Source organism: Cuculus canorus, chromosome 20 (genome assembly GCF_017976375.1).
Source record: "Cuculus canorus isolate bCucCan1 chromosome 20, bCucCan1.pri, whole genome shotgun sequence".
NCBI classification, from domain to species: domain Eukaryota; kingdom Metazoa; phylum Chordata; class Aves; order Cuculiformes; family Cuculidae; genus Cuculus; species Cuculus canorus.
The window spans coordinates 12,248,676-12,265,770 of record NC_071420.1 but is presented as its reverse complement, the minus strand read 5'-3'; the positions used below and the strand labels follow the sequence as shown (position 1 = coordinate 12,265,770).

The 17,095-nt window shown below is 49.9% G+C and overlaps 1 protein-coding gene and 1 long non-coding RNA gene across 6 annotated transcripts in view; both read left to right on the top strand.

Annotated features, from left to right (window-relative positions):
- Positions 1-5,383, top strand: part of MTMR4 (myotubularin related protein 4) — a 60,238-nt gene extending 54,855 nt beyond the window's left edge. For all 4 annotated transcript variants that reach the window (XM_054084681.1, XM_054084682.1, XM_054084683.1 and 1 more), the window contains 5 exons: positions 72-226; positions 565-1,807; positions 2,217-2,327; positions 2,618-2,706; positions 3,123-5,383. In XM_054084681.1, the coding sequence (XP_053940656.1) occupies positions 72-226; positions 565-1,807; positions 2,217-2,327; positions 2,618-2,706; positions 3,123-3,300 (1,776 nt within the window). In that variant the 3' untranslated portion in view covers positions 3,301-5,383. The remainder of the gene's footprint in view (positions 1-71; positions 227-564; positions 1,808-2,216; positions 2,328-2,617; positions 2,707-3,122) is intronic.
- Positions 5,384-12,227: 6,844 nt separating this feature from the next.
- LOC128854153 (uncharacterized) lies at positions 12,228-16,221 on the top strand. Of its 2 annotated transcripts, none has more exons than XR_008453083.1 (3): positions 12,228-12,360; positions 12,667-12,811; positions 16,100-16,221. It is a non-coding gene; the product is annotated as an uncharacterized LOC128854153 (long non-coding RNA). The 2 variants fall into 2 exon arrangements; XR_008453082.1 differs by having other exon boundaries at positions 12,251-12,418.
- Positions 16,222-17,095: the final 874 nt, after the last annotated feature.

The following is a 17,095-nucleotide window of genomic DNA, read 5'->3' as shown; positions in this document are numbered from 1 at the left end:
CTCTGCCTGCTGGGCATGGTTTGGAGAGATTTCCTTTTGCATTCATCCCTGATTGTACTTGGTTGTTGCAGGTGCTGCATCCAGTGTGCCATGTGCGAGCGCTGCATGTCTGGACATCAGTGTATCTCCCAGCGTCCTCGCCGCATCCTCTGGGACAGGAGGACATGGACATTTACCTGCCCTCTGGATCTCAGAGCCAGGAGTTCAGTGGCAGATGTTTGGACAGGTAAGAGCCTGGAGCTCCAGGCCCGGAGTGCTGCCTGCCCAAAGCACTTCTTTCTCTCCTCGCTCATTATAGTTGCTCTGTTTCACTTGTTTTCACCTTCTCTGTGGAGACCAAGAGCTCTATAGCGTTGCCCCAACCCTGGGAGGAGACCATGTACAGCCCCCTGCACTGCATGAGGCGGAGGAGCCCACGCCGTGGTTCTGTGCCCTTTGGCTCCTGGCGCACCATCCCTTCCCTCCCACCCTGGAATCTGTCATTAGGAGTATTTCCTTTCTCTCATCCCAGTTTTGGCCCAAGTGAGGGAAGTTTCAGGAGCTTTGTTTACTTTGGGGTTCCAGATTACCAAAGACAAGATCAATGGATGACCTACTCTCAGCCTGTGACTCCAGCAGCCCGTTGACCCGCACATCCAGCGATCCAAACCTCAATAACCACTGCCAGGAAGTCCGGGCAGGTCTGGAAGCCCGGCACGGCCCCGCTGAGGGTGCCGAGCTGCTCTTGAGTGAGGGCAGCACACTGGCTGCAGGAGAGAAACAACAAGCAGAGGAGCGGGAGGAAAGCAGTGCTCTGCGAGCCAACAGTGCCGGGAGTAGCCGCGCTGAGCATGAAGGGCACAGCAAGCAGCCGAGCAGCCGGGCTGCGGTGCCAGTGAGCAGCGTTCCTCTGGAGGCAGAAAAGGGAAGCGGAACACACACAGTGGAACTGAATGGTGCAGGTCCAGCTCCAGATTCCTCCAAACAGGAGAATGCTGACAGGGTTTCCAGCAGTTCTGGAAAGCAGGTAAAAACTGCTCCCCAGAAACCCATGAAGGCTTCTAGTGTGTTGTCCAATGGAGGAGGATGCTCCAAGACGAACACCACCTGCCAAGACATTCCCAGCCAAGAGTCCCTGGCACCAAGCGCCCCTTGTCAGGACATCCCAAGCCCTGCCCTGGGCATCCCATGCCTGGATGAAGACAATGGCAAAGGCAATGCTGGAAGGATGCCCTGCGAAGAGCCCGGGTGCCTGGGGAGAGTCCCACTTGAGCAATGGCGTAAACCCATTTCCCAGAGCCAAAGCAGTGACTTCTCCTTCCTGGGATCCAACTGGGACAGCTTTCAAGGAATGGTGACATCGCTCCCCAGTGGGGAGCCTGCCCCTCGACACCTCCTCTCTCATGGCTGCTGTAGCAAGAGGCTGAGCGGCAAAGTGCTGCGGGCGCCAGGCCTGTGCTTTGGGGGCCACTGGGCTGCCCGTGAAGATGCAAAGCCCTCCGTCTGCTCTGGCCGCGTCAGGACGCATTTTGCAGGCCCTGCAGGGAAACCCAGCCACTCATGGCAACCTTGCTGCCTGAAACAAGCATCTGGCCCCAAGCACGTGCCACCAAAATGTCCTTCTCCTGTGCCTCCTCTCTACCTGGATGACGACGGGCTGCCCTTCCCCACGGATGTGATTCAGCACAGGCTGCGGCAGATCGAGGCCAGCTACAGGCAGGAGGTGGAGCAGCTGCGCAGGCAAGTGCGGGAACTGCAGCTTCGCTTGGACATCCGCCACTTCTGTGCCCCTCCAGCCGAGCCCCCGATGGACTATGAGGATGACTTTGTAAGTAACCACCTCTGGTACCCAACTCCAGCAGCACAGCTCGGAGATGACAGTGGTCTCTGCACCCCCTCACGCTGTCCCTGCACCCCTCACACTGTCCACACACCCCGTCTTGCCATCCTCACCAATCCACAGCTCCCACTCTCTTCCTCTGCAGGGGATGGTTAAGGTTGTTGCTATGTTTCCCTGTTCCCATCCTGTCTGTGTGCTGTGTCCTCGTGCCACCAGGGGTATCGCTGCCTCTTGAGGGCCGAGCAATGGCTCCTGCATGGTCAGGACTGCTTTGCCTCCTCGTATGGGGAGCTGTGGTGCCCCCCATGTGCCCCTCACAAGCGTGGGCAGAGCCGGTGATGCCCTTGACCGTGACTGAGGCAACTGAGGGCATTTGTGACTTCATCTCTTTTTGCAGACGTGTTTGAAGGAGTCGGACGGCAGCGACACTGAGGATTTCTGTTCTGATCACAGCGAAGACTGTTTGTCAGAAGCAAGCTGGGAGCCTGTGGATAAGAAGGAGACAGAGGTAGGTGTCCCATTATGGCAGCTCTGAGGCAGCAGGAGAGGTTGCTTTGCAGCTGACAGTGGTGGTTGCGGCAGCAGCGCGCGGGCTGGGAGCAGAGCAGAGACAGCACTCTTGTCCTTTAACACATCCTCTGCTGCCACTGTGATTGATAGAAGGGAACCTGTGGGGTGGACATGCTCCAAGCTGGGGGGGGGTACGTCAAAGCCACATCTCCCCTGTGCCAGGGTCCTGAGAGCTGATGGTTATGGTGTCACAAACCTAAAGCTGATGAGAACCGATACTTGCCCTAGGTGACACGGTGGGTTCCGGACCACATGGCCTCACACTGCTTTAACTGCGACAGTGAATTCTGGCTGGCCAAGCGGAGGCATCACTGCAGGTAAGCAACATTGTCACTGCAGTTCCACTGTTCTTCTCAGCCTGTTTCTCACAAACTGCAGAAAATGCCTATCTGCGATGTTTGTTCCCTTCCATGCCCAGGAGAAAGTCTTTCCTTTATTTACCAGGTCTCATAAATTCTCTGCAGATTTCCATTCAGATTTCCAGCCTCTGTTGTTCCTGGTTCTGTTTTCCCTAGGCCTTTCATCCTTCTCCTTGGTAGCAAATGCCTGTTACATGCTTTTCAGCGCTCACCAGCCAGCTTGTGCTGCAGAGCGCAGTGTGTGCTTAAGAAACACCTTGACAAATCATAAGTAAGGCTGGTGCTTCAACTCTGGACTGGATCCTTTGTACTTGCTGAAGTTTCCCTGTGGTGTTCCCAGCTCTATTTTCACTGGATTTCTTGCTTCTTGACAGGAACTGTGGGAATGTGTTTTGTGCTGGTTGCTGCCACCTGAAGTTGCCCATCCCCGATCAGCAGTTGTATGACCCTGTCCTCGTCTGTAACTCCTGTTATGACCACATCCAAGTGTCTCGTGCCAGGGAGCTCATGAGCCAACACCTGAAGAAACCCATCGCCACAGCTTCCAGCTGAATTCCAGACATGGGACCTGTCTGAGCCCAGCCTTTTCTCTCGGGGTTTGAAGGGTGACTCTGCCTCCACTGCACTTGTGTGAAGGCTTTCGGTGCAACACTTGGACACCAAGCTGGAATGCACTGTCTCCAGCAATCTCACTGTCGTTCTGGAGCAGAGGAGCTCCCATGGGAGCATGGTGTGTGTCTGGGTCCGCACACTGCAGACTGACACCTGGGGCTGAGAAGGGGGTTGCACCCTCTTTCCTTTGTGGGCTGGAAAGCAGTGTTTTCACAGCTATTGCCTGTGCAAAGTCCCCCTAAAGCAATAGGAAGGCGTGTTTAGCACAACTGCCCCTGCAAAGGCTGCTGGATGAGAGTGAAGAGGGCCGACTCCAGGTGGCACCATGGGCTTCCAAAGGGCCACAGCCTGGAGCGGCTCTGTAGATTCTCTTTCCATGAATGCGATTTGCGGTCAGCTTGGTGAACAAGACTCATCAACCACCACAAATTCATTTTTTTTCTCTTGAGCGTAGCAGAGCAATTAATTCAGGCTGGAAACGGGCCGAGCAGGTTTTGCCTGTTTTCACGCTCTGCTAGGATTGGTGAATGCCCCTGACTTTGCCCCTGCTCCCAAACACTGCCGGGAGACTGGGGGAGATTGGCTTTTTCACTTCTACTCTGCCCGGCTGCTTTTTGTGCGGTGGTGTCAGCCTGGTGCTAACACGGGAATGGCACCTGATCCTCTCCTGGCATGGAAACAGAGCTCATGTTCCTGTGTTGCTCCTCCTCCCCTTTTCTGCCCTCAGCTCTCCACTTCCTACTGCTCTTTATCCTGAAAACTTGATACCTTGAGGGTTTAGGCCATAATGTGTTGTTTTACCTCCTGGAATGTGCTGTCTGGTGTACGTGAGGGTTTCAGTCCAAATGCTGCTATCTATTTCTGTGCACTTAATGTAACCCGAAGAAGGGGGAATGAAGCATCTATACCAAAACAGGGGTGGGAAAGGACCCTGGCTGACACAGACACTCTGGTCTGCGCTTTTCACTTGCGGGAGTACAGCCGAGCTACAGCGATAAACAGTGAGGTGTGGAAACAACCCCTCTGACTTGCCCCAGCTTTACCTAAAATGCCTCTTGGATTTGACTTTTTTTTTTGTCTCCTGTGCAGTGGTCAAAGTTTAGAGTTGCCAACTTGCGATTGCCTCTCTGCTTCTTCAGAATAGAGAGCAGGGATCACAACTCATCCTAAGGAAAAGGAACTGGCTTTAGAAAGAAAGAAAGGTTAAGAAAGAAAGAGGAAGTCCAGGACTGAAGGTGGACCTTCAGGTGGACTTCCAATCCCTAGATCCCTTGGGGAGTCTCCATCCTGCCTCCATTCTGAGAAATCTGCGGGTATTAATGAGGAAGAAGAGATTGGAAGTGGGCGTTTCTTGGCAGAGTTGCAGGTTTTTGTTCCAGCCAACTGAAAATGTCTGATGTGTTCTGTACCTCAGGAGCTGAGACGCTGGGGGCGGGGGGAGGACGTGTGAGGACGTTCGCTCTGCTCACAAAGCAGAGTTCTTTATACCGCTGTGAGTTCCCAGGTGTTTTGCAAATGGTTTGACAACATCAGAGGGAATGGAATCGTGACCCTTTCCTGCACTTTGCTCTGTCAGCCTCTGGTTTTGTAAATCCCGTAGTGCAAGCAAAGCTAGCGTCATCCGAAGAGCCTGGCTTACTGGGACTCTGCTTCTTTTCCATACTGGGAACAACCAATGTGGCTTTGGGATGAGAAGGCACTTTGCTTCAGATTCTCCCCTGCCTTGTACCTTGCAGTCATTGCCAGACGTGGAAGAATGACTCTTGGGCTGGCAGAAGAAACCTGGATTTGCTCCTGATTTGCACATGTTGGAATGACTGCAAGCAATAAGGAAGCCAGAAACCAGGCCCTCCTGGCCCTTCCATTCAGGCCACTGGGCCAAACTGCTTCTGGCTCTGGTGAGGTTCAGCATCACAATGTGATGACCAGACACTCTCAAATCAGTTCGATGGCATTGTGACAAACGAGGTGTGCTGTACAACTCAATACAGGCGAAATAAAATCTCTATATTAGTGCTGCTGGGTCTGGACCCGTTCTTCTGTTTGTGATGAGTTCTTGCACCGCAGCGCCCAGGCTGCTGCTGCTCGCTGCCCTTCCCCTTGCTTAAGGGGTGTTGGGAATTCAATATCCTTGCTCACAAAGAATCAAGTGTAGGACACAAAGCTCCGTACATGATGATCTGCCACTCAGAGGCCCTCTGCTCTCATCTGAACAAACCTGCCCAGGGTACCTACCCCTTCCAGCCTCTCCCATGAGGACTCAGTGAGGAATTTCTCTTTTCCAAGGAAGAGCTGTTAGAAGGATTCACTGACTCCTCACTAATGAGTTTAGAATCATAGAAACATTGAGGTTGGCAAAGCCCTCTAAGGTCATCCAGTCCAACCCCACCGTGTCTGCTAAACCACATGATGTCCCCAAGTGCCACAGCCACACATTCTTTGCACCCTCTAGGGGATGTCCTTTTTTACAAGGAAAGACAGGCTATGGATTAACTATGGGTTAATCCCAGGCTCCAATCTCAGCAGCTGCAGCGCAGTCCTGCCAGGCAGTGGGAGGCTGGTGCTGGGTCTGATGCGTGACCCTTGTGCTCCGCCACCAGCCACTCCAGCTCTTCAGCAGGATACCCCTGTGTGTCCAAGGCTGAGGAGAGGTGTTTCCGTGAGACACTCATGGCTGTCACAGTGTCAGGTTGGCCCTGCCAGCACCGGGCACTGAGTGCTCGTATTTAGTGAGCACAGGCGCAGAACCAAGGAATGGTTTGGGCTGGAGGAAATCTTAAAGCTCATCTAGTTCCACCCCTGCCATGGGCAGGGACACCTCCCACTGGATCAGGGGCTCCAAGCCCCATCCAACCTGGCCTGGAACCCCTCCAGGGATGGAGCAGCCACCACTGCTCTGGGCAACCTGGGCCAGGGCCTCCCCACCCTCACAGGAAACATTTCTTCCTAAGATCTCATCTCCACCTCCCCTCTTGCAGCTCAAAACTGTTCCCCTTCATCCTCTCTCTGCCCTCCCTGATCAAGAGCCCTCTCCAGCTTTCCTGGAGCCCCTTTCAGCCTGGAAGCTGCTCTAAGTTCTCCCCACAGCCTTCTCTTCTCAGTCCTTCCCTTACTCTTCACAGGTCATTTCTCAAAGCCGGAACGATGTGTCTGATTATTGCTTTTTTTCCATCGAGGCATCTCTCACATCCTTTGAAAAATTTCCACTCTTTGAAGGGTGTCCTTTGATTTCTAAAATCCTTTTGTTCTGTCTTTAACTCTGCCAGCTCTTTCTGACCTTCGTGATGCAGTTTGTGACCATTGAACAGCACTTTTCAATCACCACCATGTCAGCTGCAAGGTCCCTCCTTTCTGAAACTCATTGTTGCTGTCACAGGAGGCTTTGTATCCTCTACAAATGTTGTTGAGTTCTACTGCGTGATGAGTGCTGTAACACAGGGAGTTTCCAGTTACTCTTCTTCAAGCAGCTAAGGACCACAGGAGGTGTGACGTGGGCTCGAGCTTTGCTGGTAGCACCAGGGAGCCGCTGTTTGTGTTGAAAAACATCACCTTTGTTACATTACTGTGATGCTTCTACATTTTATGTGGGAGCAGCCCAGGTTTGCCACGGCAATTCCTGCCCTTGCAACCCTCCCGAGCCTCTCCACGCCCCTGGCCCCCAACATGCGGCTGCTGCTCCCTGGCTTCCTCAATCCCAGTGGGTTCCCAGCCCGGCTGTGGGACAACGCAGGCATTGGCTCCATCCTCTGGGCTGGGCTGCCCACGGCGAGGGGCTGCTCGTCACACAGTGTGGGCTGCCGGGCGCAGGGCTGGCTGCCGGTGCCGAGGCTGCCAGCCACTGGCGTTGTCAGGACCAAGAGCTCCAGCAGCTTCATTCCCCAGGATCTTGTGCAGAGACCGGAATTGGACTCGATAATCCTTATGGGTCCCTTCCAACTTAGGACATGAGCTGATGACAACTGCAACTGTGTGGCTTTCGGGAGGTGGGGCTGGGGCCGGGTCCTGGAGCTGGCAGTGGCAGAGCTGATGATTCCATTGGGTTCCGCACTATGTCCAGCAGCCCCACTTTCTCCCTGATCTCCTTGTTCACCTGAAGCTTGATGATCTCAAATGTCTTTTCCAACCTATTGAGCCTATGATCCTAAGGGACCCACCACAGAGCGAAGTATGGAGGTGTCCACCCACACACTCAGCTGCTCCCACCCACCACTCGGCACCTCTCGGAATGGGGACAGCAGAACTGGGGAGGCGAGGGGGCCATAGGGGCTGCGCTGGGTGCGAGGACCCCTGAGGAGTATGGGGTTTGGAAATCGGGGTCCCCGGAGGGTGTAAGGTTCCCTGTCCTCTCTGGTGGGCTCAAGATTCACCCACTGTGGGAAACACACCAGTGCTCTCAGAGCTGCTGTCAGGGGTTCAAGACACCAAAGCGTCTGATAGAAATGGGACAGGGCCTTGGGCAGCCTGATCCAGTGGGATGTCCCTGCCCACAGCAGTGGGGTTGGAACCAGATGATCTTTAAGGTCCTTTCCAACCCTGACTGTTCTACGATTCTATGATTCTAAATCGTGCTGTGATGGGATAACAGCCAATGCTACTTTGTGAAATAGTAACTGACTGAAAGAAGAACAAACGGCATAGCTAGGAATCACAAAATCAGGGAATGGTTTGAGTTTGATTCTCTGAATTTCCTGGTAGAGCTGTGGCCTTAATGCCTGCAGCAAAGGTCGTGATTGATTTGTTCTTCCCTGTTGACACCCACAGAATAATGGAAGGGAGGAATAACCTGAAGTGGAGGAAGATCCATTTCTGTAAGAATGGGATATTTATATTGTCACCCCTCCTCCAGCTACATTTCCCTTGATTACTTTTATGCAATTCACCCAATTTTTCCAGTGTTGAGAAAAGAGGATTTAGCAAACGCCTCCACCATTCTCCAGTGGGTGGTTCTCTGCTCTGGAGAGAAGGAAGCTGAACTGGTCAGACTGAGTGCCCCTGTCACTGACCATCTCCTCTGACACAAATGCCCAAGGAGAGCAGAAGCAGAGTGAGCCTGAGCTGGAGCTTTTCCAAAACACTCTAAAAATCATAGAATCATGGAATGGTTTGTGTTGGAAGAAACCTTAAAGATCCTCCATTTCCAATCCCTACCATGGGCAGGAACACCTCCCACTGGATCCGGATGCTCAAAGCCTCATCCAACCTGGCCTTGAATGCGGGCTCAGGGAATGAACAAAAGATAACAGGAGCTGCATTTAACAGCCCACAGTGGATTTCACAGCCCTGAACTTGCCCATTTCTCCCAACCCATGTTGGTGTATACATCAGTGACAAAGACCGTGTTCCACAGCTTCATTGCTTTTTGTGCAGAGCCACCTCTTCTTGTCTCTTTTGACCCCATGGCATGTTCATTAAACCTCCGTGTTTTTTTTGTGTGAATGTGTGCATGTCCCTGCACCCTTCTTGATTTCAAATGCTTCTCTCTCTACTCCTTCCATTGTGTTTCCTCTGGGATGGAGAGGCCAGCCTCACTGAGCTGTTCCTTTGGAAGAGAGCTTGGTCCATCACCCACGGTGCCTCCCCTGAAACCCGCTCTGTTCTGTTCTCATTGAGATACACACAGTGCTGAAGCTATGGGTGAATGATGGATTTATACAGGGGAGCAATAGTTAGACTCGGGGAAATAATGGAATCGTTAAGGTTGGAAAAGACCTCTCAGCTCATCCAGTCCAACCATCAGCCCAACCCCACCGTGCCTGCTAAAAGATGTCCTGTGCTTTTCACTGATGGACGCAAAAGTCTGTGATGACAGAGTTTCTGTCTGCATGCATATTGATTTTACAATAAATACATATTTAATACACTTAAGCATATATTGGAATAATTTTTTTTTGAGATTATGAACTCTGTCTCAAAATCTCTTGGGAACAGGGAGTGCTTTTCTGATAATTGGTTTACTGTGTCGTTGTTGAAATGTTTAATCAAAGCAATAGAGCTCTGCATAAGAAACATGACTTCTGGCAGGCTGACAGTTGTGTGTGACGTCTCCCAGGTGCCCCGCAGAGCTGTTCCACCCCATCCCGCACTGATCCGCTGCCTGGCTGTGCCCGTTCAGCAGCTTCGCCCTCCACCCACTGCAGCTCCTACCAGGTGAGTGTGGCACCTGGACGGCAGGAGAAGGTGGAGAGACCATAGGAATGAGCTGTAGGGTTATGGACCTCTGGAATGGAGCACATCAATCTGAAAATGGATCTGCTTGAGAAAGCAAAAGCAATGTGTGTTATAAACCCTTGCTTCAAAGAGCACTGAACATTAACAGTGTGGTTTTGTCATTCGAGTCAGGTTTCAGAGCAGCAGCACAGTGGGTGTCCTCAGCAGCAGGGTGGGCTTTTTCTGTGTAAGTTTTTTGCTTGGCTTCACCAGAATCCATTTTAGTCTGCATTTATCTTTGAAGAATGTCTTTGCCTGGACACAAAGAGATTCTTTAATATTGTGAAAATACTGAGCAACAGCTCCACAGCTCCATGTGTTTGTCTCAGGGAGCTTTCTGCAGCCCTGAGTTTCATCGGATCATTGAATCATCACAGAATCCTGGAATGGTTTGGGTCAGAAATGACCTCAAAGCCCATCCAGTTCCAACCCCCACAGTGGGCAGGGACACCTCCCGCTGGATCAGGGTGCTCAAATCCTGACCTTGAACACCTCCAGGGGTGTGGATGAGAAAAACTAAGGTGATGTTCGGAAGTGGCCCCACATCAGAGGTATCATTAAAGACAACTACAGTGCTGACTGGAAGTGTTAGAACATTCCAGTGGAAACTGCCCCTTATTTGAGGACCTGGCTTATCAAATGTCAAAAGACCTGAAATACAAATACAAGGACTTCCTTTTATATTACAATGTAATGCATGTACCATTTTTTCCCTCACAGAGGGCAAGCACAGCAAGTTCTGCTCAGGCATGTTGAGAAACGGCTGAGCTACCCAAGCTTGATCACCCAGTTCCTGTCTTGCAAATATCTTACAACTTTTTAATATGAGCTTATCCAAGATATGACCAGATGAACATGTTGGTTATTGTTATTATCCAGGATAATGTGTTAATACAAAGAGCCAACAGCCAGTCTTGCCATTGGTATTCCAGAATTTCTTATTCACACAGTGTGTCTTTGTCCACTCACTTTCATCATGAGCTGCTTTTCCATCCAGGACCGCCTAAGTGATGGGAGTTACAACCAAATAACTTTGGCCAGGGAGATGGTCGAGTCACCTTCCCTGGAGGTGTTTAAGGAACAGGTGGATGAAGTGCTTAGGGACATGGTTTAAGGGAGTGTTGGACACGATGGTTGGACTCGGTGATCCAGCGGGTCCTTTCCAACCTGATGATTCTATGATTCTATGAACTTCTTATCTCATAAGGCTGAGATCCACATTCAGGATAGCAAAGGAGTCGTCGAGGGTGGTGGTGTGGCTGGGTTGGAAGATGCTATGACTATGCTGTCCAACAGGCCTAGTGAAAACCCATTGTTTGGAGAAGTATGGGCAGCTGGTGGAGTCAGAAGAGATCCAGGCCACTTCCTAGCGGCAGTTTTGATAACACAGCTCTAACCAGGACACTCCAAGTCTAAAGCTGCTGGTGCATCTGGGCAAGAATTGCTGGAAGGTATTGTTATGATGATACCATGAGGCTCTGGGCGAGCAGCTGAAGGTGAGCAGTGGCATCAATCAGTTCTGCCAGGTCAGGAGCTGGCTGTGAGAGGGAAATGCAATTCCCTCGGTTTGCTGGCTTCACTCATCCCGTGTAGCCAAAGGTGGTGATGGCTTTGTCGAACTCAGCAGCATCTCCAAGTCCCTTGTGGAAGCACCACTTCACAGTGTTTCCAGGCCGCTTTTGGCATGAAGGCCGGGAATAATTTCTTAGTCCTAGTTCCCCAGTGTTCATTTCTTTTTTTTGTTATCAAACAGTGCAGTTTGATCTCTACAGCCCCTGGCTGATATTGCTCTTCAGGTCACAGTGTATCTGTTTTTCTCTTTTGTTCTTAACTAATGAAATGTGTAGAATTATTTCTTGAACAGTTGTCCTGTGGAATATCCAAACAAGGATGCTTCCTTGAGAACTATTCCCTCCTCTCACAAGCTGGTTAAAGTTGTTTACTCCTTGTTCTAGAACTGTTTATTGTGTGAATCTCGCAGGAATGGAAAGGTTACAACCATCACTCACGAGCTTTGGAGTTGTGTTGGTGAAGGCTGTGAGCTCCAGTCATTCTTCCTTCTCCTTGCTTTTATGCCTGGGAAGAGCTGTGGTTCAGGTGTCGGACAGAAGGCGTTGCTGGCCAAACAGTTTTCACACGGCCTTGTTAACGCCACGAGTGCAACACAAGCAGACAGTGCCTTTCAATATTTTGGAAGCGCTTGGCCAACACCCTCAGCATCGTGGTGTGAATGTTGGGGTTGTCCTCTGCAGGGAGAGGAGTTGGATTCTATGAGCCTTGTGGATCCCTTCCAACTCATGACATTCTGTCATTCTATGTGTCTACGAAATATTGCAGGCCCTGAACAATCACACATCTTTAGCACATTGATTGCTGGGATATTTGCAAGAGGAATGAATATTCTAGAGCCGGTGGCAGTGAGAACATCTTCCTGGTGACAGGTAAACGCCAGCTAGAATAGAAACAGAGTTTGGGTGTTTGGCACTTTTTCTAAGCTACAGCTTTGTGTCACACGATCATGGGAACAAACCGGTTCAGGGAACAGCTGCCTGCAAAATGCACATGGAGCAGCAGCAGAGGGCTCCAAAAAGCAAGCAAACAACACATTATAATTTGATGTCTTAACAACTGGGTGGGGTGGGGTGAGATTTCCAACCAGAAATGTGTGGCTCACATGTGTAGTTTTGCATCACACGTCTCTTTTGGGTTCTTTGAGTGAGATCTGTCAGCACTGACGCTGCGTTGGCAGCAGTGGATGCACCGGCATTTCTCCTGGCTGGTTTCTTACAGCTGGTATGATAACCTGGTAACCTGGGGAGAGCTCAGACTGGAGAACAGGTGCCCTGGCTTGGTGTGTTCCAGTTTTCTGAGTTCATGTTTTGCTTCATCTGATATTTCGTTAGAGCCGGAGTTTCAATTTGGCAACCTTAATTCTGAGCTAAGAACCCTTCTTATCCGAGCCATCTGGGTTCAGCACTTGTGGGATGTCCTTTTGGAGTGGGAGTGGAGAGCAGTTACCATGTTCTACCTGAAGTCATGAAAAAAAATATTGAGTGATCTTTGGGTTTATTTCTTTTTTTGCTTTTTTTTTTTTTAAAGGACATTACTGGAGTTCAATGTGAATTCATTGGACAAGAGACAGCAGAGAGACTGTTCGCTGCAGGAAACAAGCCTGAGGAAGAGTCAGCAAAACCCTGGTGCAGGTGAAGATGACAGAATTCACCCTGGAATGGCAGCTTCCCTGGTAAGGAGTGATTCTACGTTTGGTTTAGAGATTACTGAGACAGCTACGCTGAACTTATTATGGCAAGCAGTGATCAGAATAGCTGAGTTATTATCTGCAGTGCAAGTGCTTTGATGTGCCTTTAGTTAAAATATCGTGCTCGTACAACTCACAGTGTCCTTCCCAACACCCTTCTGTAGAGCTGCTTATGGCAACCCGTCTCATGTAGAAAAGGGTGTAAATTCTATCAGTAAATAAACCCTGAATTTCTGGGGGTTGTTTTGGAAATCTGTTTGTCACAATGCTGAGATGAAGTGCATCGATGGTTTTGCGGGAGGGCTGTGAAAGGAGCGCTGAGCAACGGGTCGCTGTTGATGTCAGGGAAAAAACCCACCAAACTGATGAAGTTGGGATAGAAGTCCAGAGTTTTTGTCTCAAATCACTGAATCAATTTGGTAGCAGTGGCTGGATCTAGATCCTGAAATATATGAGAATACCAGCAGCAGAAATCTGAGGGCAAAGAGTTCACAGATTCTGGTAACTAAGGAAAAAACCTCCGCTCTCACACATGAGAGAGCCAGAAGAGGGCACAAAGAGCACTTGGGATCCACTCTGAGGATGACTTGGTGCAGCCTGCAAGTCTCCAAACAGCTCTTTCCCTTCAGGCTGCTCCTAAGAGCTGGCTGCAGAGTTTGAAGAGCCGCTGCTATGTCAAAGGGCAGTTTCCAGATTCCAGAGAGTGATATTGGTTAATTATTCAGCTCATATCACCCTCAGTTTTCAAACAATTAAGTAAGGAATAAAGTCTTTTTTTCAGGAAACTGAGGAAAAATGGTTGGATGCCATCCTGAAAGAAGAGAGGCTTTTGTTTAAAAGTTGAGAGTTGAGTTCAGTTACTTCCTGCAGTGGCCCAGGTGCCAAGAAGGCCAACGTCATCCTGGCCTGGATCAGCCATGGCGTGGGCAGCAGGAGCAGGGAAGGCATCGTCCCCCTGCACTCGCTGCTGGTGACACTGCACCTCAAATCCTCGTTGAGTTTTGGGCCCCTCTCTACAAGAAGGACACTGAGAGGCTGGAGCACATCCAGAAAAGGGAACGGAGCTGGGGAAGGGACTGGAGAACAGGGGTTGTGGGAGCAGCTGAGGGCCCTGGGGCTGTTTGGTCTGAAGAAGAAGAAAGGAGGTTGTGGTGAGGTGGGTGCTGGGCTCTTCTCCCAAGAAACAAGTGATAGGATGAGAGGAAATGGCCTAAAGTTGCACTAGGGGAGCTTTAGAGCTGGATATTAGGAAAAAATTCTTCACTGATAGAGTGGAGAAGCCCGAGGAGTGGTGGAGCCTCCATTCCCAGAGGGGTTTCAAAAAGCATGTGGCCATGGCAGTTGAGGTCATGGTTTATCAGGCACGTGGGGGTTGGTCTGAGGGGTGGACTGAGCTTAGAGGGCTTTTCCAACCTAATGAACTGTGATTTTATGACTACTGGTATCATGGACAACTGGCAAACCTTTCAGCTTCCACATCTACGGCAAAACATTTGCTTAATGTGCTGGTTGTGAAGTGATGTACAGGGACATTTTGGAAAGCATTTCCATGGGATTGTGCTACAGAGATGAAACACTGTTATGCTAACGCTAATTAGTGACAATTAGCAAAGTCTGCTTCTCTGGGCAATGTGATGGTCTGTGCTGCCCCTGCTGCTGCCCCTGCTGCCGCCCCTGCCAGGCTGTGGTGCACATGGAAAGGGCAGAGCCAGGCTGAGCCGAATCTGGCCTGGCTCAAGTTGGACCAAACCAAACCGGGCATGTGGTGCCGCACAGGAGCAGGCACAGCCCAGCAGCATTCAGCTGGGGAGCCTGGAGCAGGAGGTTTAAATGTGACCAGGCTGCTGTTGCTCTGACTGCCTGTTCATCTGTTTAGTATCTCCTTTCCTCCGTGAGCCTTTGGAAACCACTTTTCTTTGAGCTTCTGTGCTACACTGTTGCATGGCGATGATTTCCAAGTGTTTTCTTCACTACTTCTCTGAATGAGATTAAGTCCATTTGTTTTTCTCTTTTCCTTCTGCACTCCTTTGCAAGGTTTCTGAGACACACTTTGATATCTATCAAGCTGTAGGAAAAGGGTTTTGTTCTGTCTTTTCTGGTAGCCTCTTGTCAGGATTCACCTTTCTTTGTCATGTGTGACGTCAAGTTGATATATCCCGCAGAGAGTGTCAGCATCCTGTGGTACCAAAGGCCAGTGCAGTTGAGATAGAAGGAATAAGTCCCTTCTGTGACCAGGAGCAGCTTTGGATCTAAACCAATTGAAAATCATAGAATCTTTACGTTTGGAAAAGACCTCGGAGATCGTGAATTCCAACCATACCTGTCCACTACTACATCATATCCCTAAGCACTTCATTTCCCTGTCTTTTAAACCCCCCTGGGATGGAGGCTCCGCCACCTCCCTGGGCAGCCTCTGCAGTGCCTGAGAACCCTTTCTGTGAAGAAATTTGTCCTTATGTTCAATTTGAACCTGCCCTGGAAGCAGCTAAGGTCATTCCCTCTTATCCACCTCTCACTTGGGAGAAGAGACCAACACCCACCTCCTACAAGCCTCCTTTCAGGCAGTTTGTAGACAGTGATGAGGTATCCCCTCAGCCTTCTCTTCTCCAGGCTTAACAACTCCAGGTCCTCAGCCACTCCTCGTAAGACTTAAATCTGTATAACGAGCCAGGAATCAACCCTTCCCATGTGGTGCACTTTTCCTAAGCTGTGAAGGTGGTGTTTAGAGATTCGATTTCACCAGGGTGACGGTCAGCAGTGGTGGTGCTGTTGTGTCTTTAGCAGGGTCCTCCTTCACTTCTTGGGCACTGAGACTCCGGCCGTATGCTGGAATATCTCTGTGTCACTGTGGATCAGGTCATTGGTCACAAAAGGAGTCTCTTGTTGATCCTGTCTGTGACACCACCAGTTGCCTCCTGGCACCAGGTGTGGTGTACAGCGAGGCAGCTGTGCCTTTCCTGGGTTGATGAAGGTGCTTGTCACAAGCAGAACAGGCATTTCTGTGGATCCTGCCAGGGTTTTCCAGCAATGGACATTCTGTGATTGGTATCTGTGGACCTTGGAGAACAGGAGCACTTCACTTCCAGTTTCTTTTATTGTGGTTTCTATATTTAAAGTTTTGCAAATTAGAATAATTCCTGTTCTTTTCTCCTTTTCCTTAGGTTGTGAACAGGCCATATTTATAGCACCTGACAGCAGAACAATTGCTGGTGTGTCCGTCAAGGGAGATGTAAAGCACGGCTGAGATTGATTCAATATCCCTTTTCTTCCTAGATGTCTGTCTGTGGGAAAATCCACCTCACTAGTGATGTGCTCTGCAAAAGGAAGAAATGAAGAGAGAGAAGGATGTGGAAATCATAGAATCATAGAATGGTTTCTGTTGGAAGGGACCTCAAGCCCATCCAGGTCCAAACTCCTGCAATGGGCAGGATATCTCCCACTGGATCAGGGGCTCCAAGCCCCATCCAACCTGGCCTGGACACCGCCAGGGATGGTGCAGCCACCACTGCTCGGGGCAACCTGGGCCAGGGCCTCCCACCCCCTCATCATGAAGAATTTCTTCCCTATGTCTAGTCTAAATTTTTAACACCCTCTTCTCTTACATTTCCTACCTGTCTATGTTCAGAGTATTTAATCTGAAGTAATTAACTTGCTGCTTCTGTTTTGTTTTAACAATTTTCTTCCAGTTCAATTTTACCTGTATTATAAGTTATTTGTTGTTTTAAATTTTGTGTTTTTTAAATAGGTTTTCAAAATAAATTTTCAGGTTTTAAATGTGGTTTATATGATAGTTCATAGGATAGTGTTATCAATATTAGATCTAAAGTTTTTAGCAGCTCTGGCGGTTTATGTTTCTCTTAAAATCCTGTTTGAAGGCCAAAGCGAACACATTCTATTAGTGGCAGACACCAACCACAGATTGAAAAGGTCCTTTAGCTGGACGTACTGAGAATCACACTGAACTAAATCCCTTCAACTCCGCCCATCCGGTCCCAGCACCAGCCTCTTATTTGTCTCTTTGATGTTCTTAGAAATTTCCTTCACTTTCACAATTTCCTTCGAATGCTGAGTAGTCTGCCAAATTACTGGTCCTGAAAGTCCCCAAGTCCTTCGATGTTCCCAGCGACTCCCTTCTGGACCTGAATACCATGTGAACCTCACCCACTGGGATGCCATACTAGGGATTCCATGTCATCCAGGATGATGCTGGCAAGTTGTCCTCTACTGAGATAAAACAGCTACTGGAACCTTAGGAACCGCCCTTTCCTT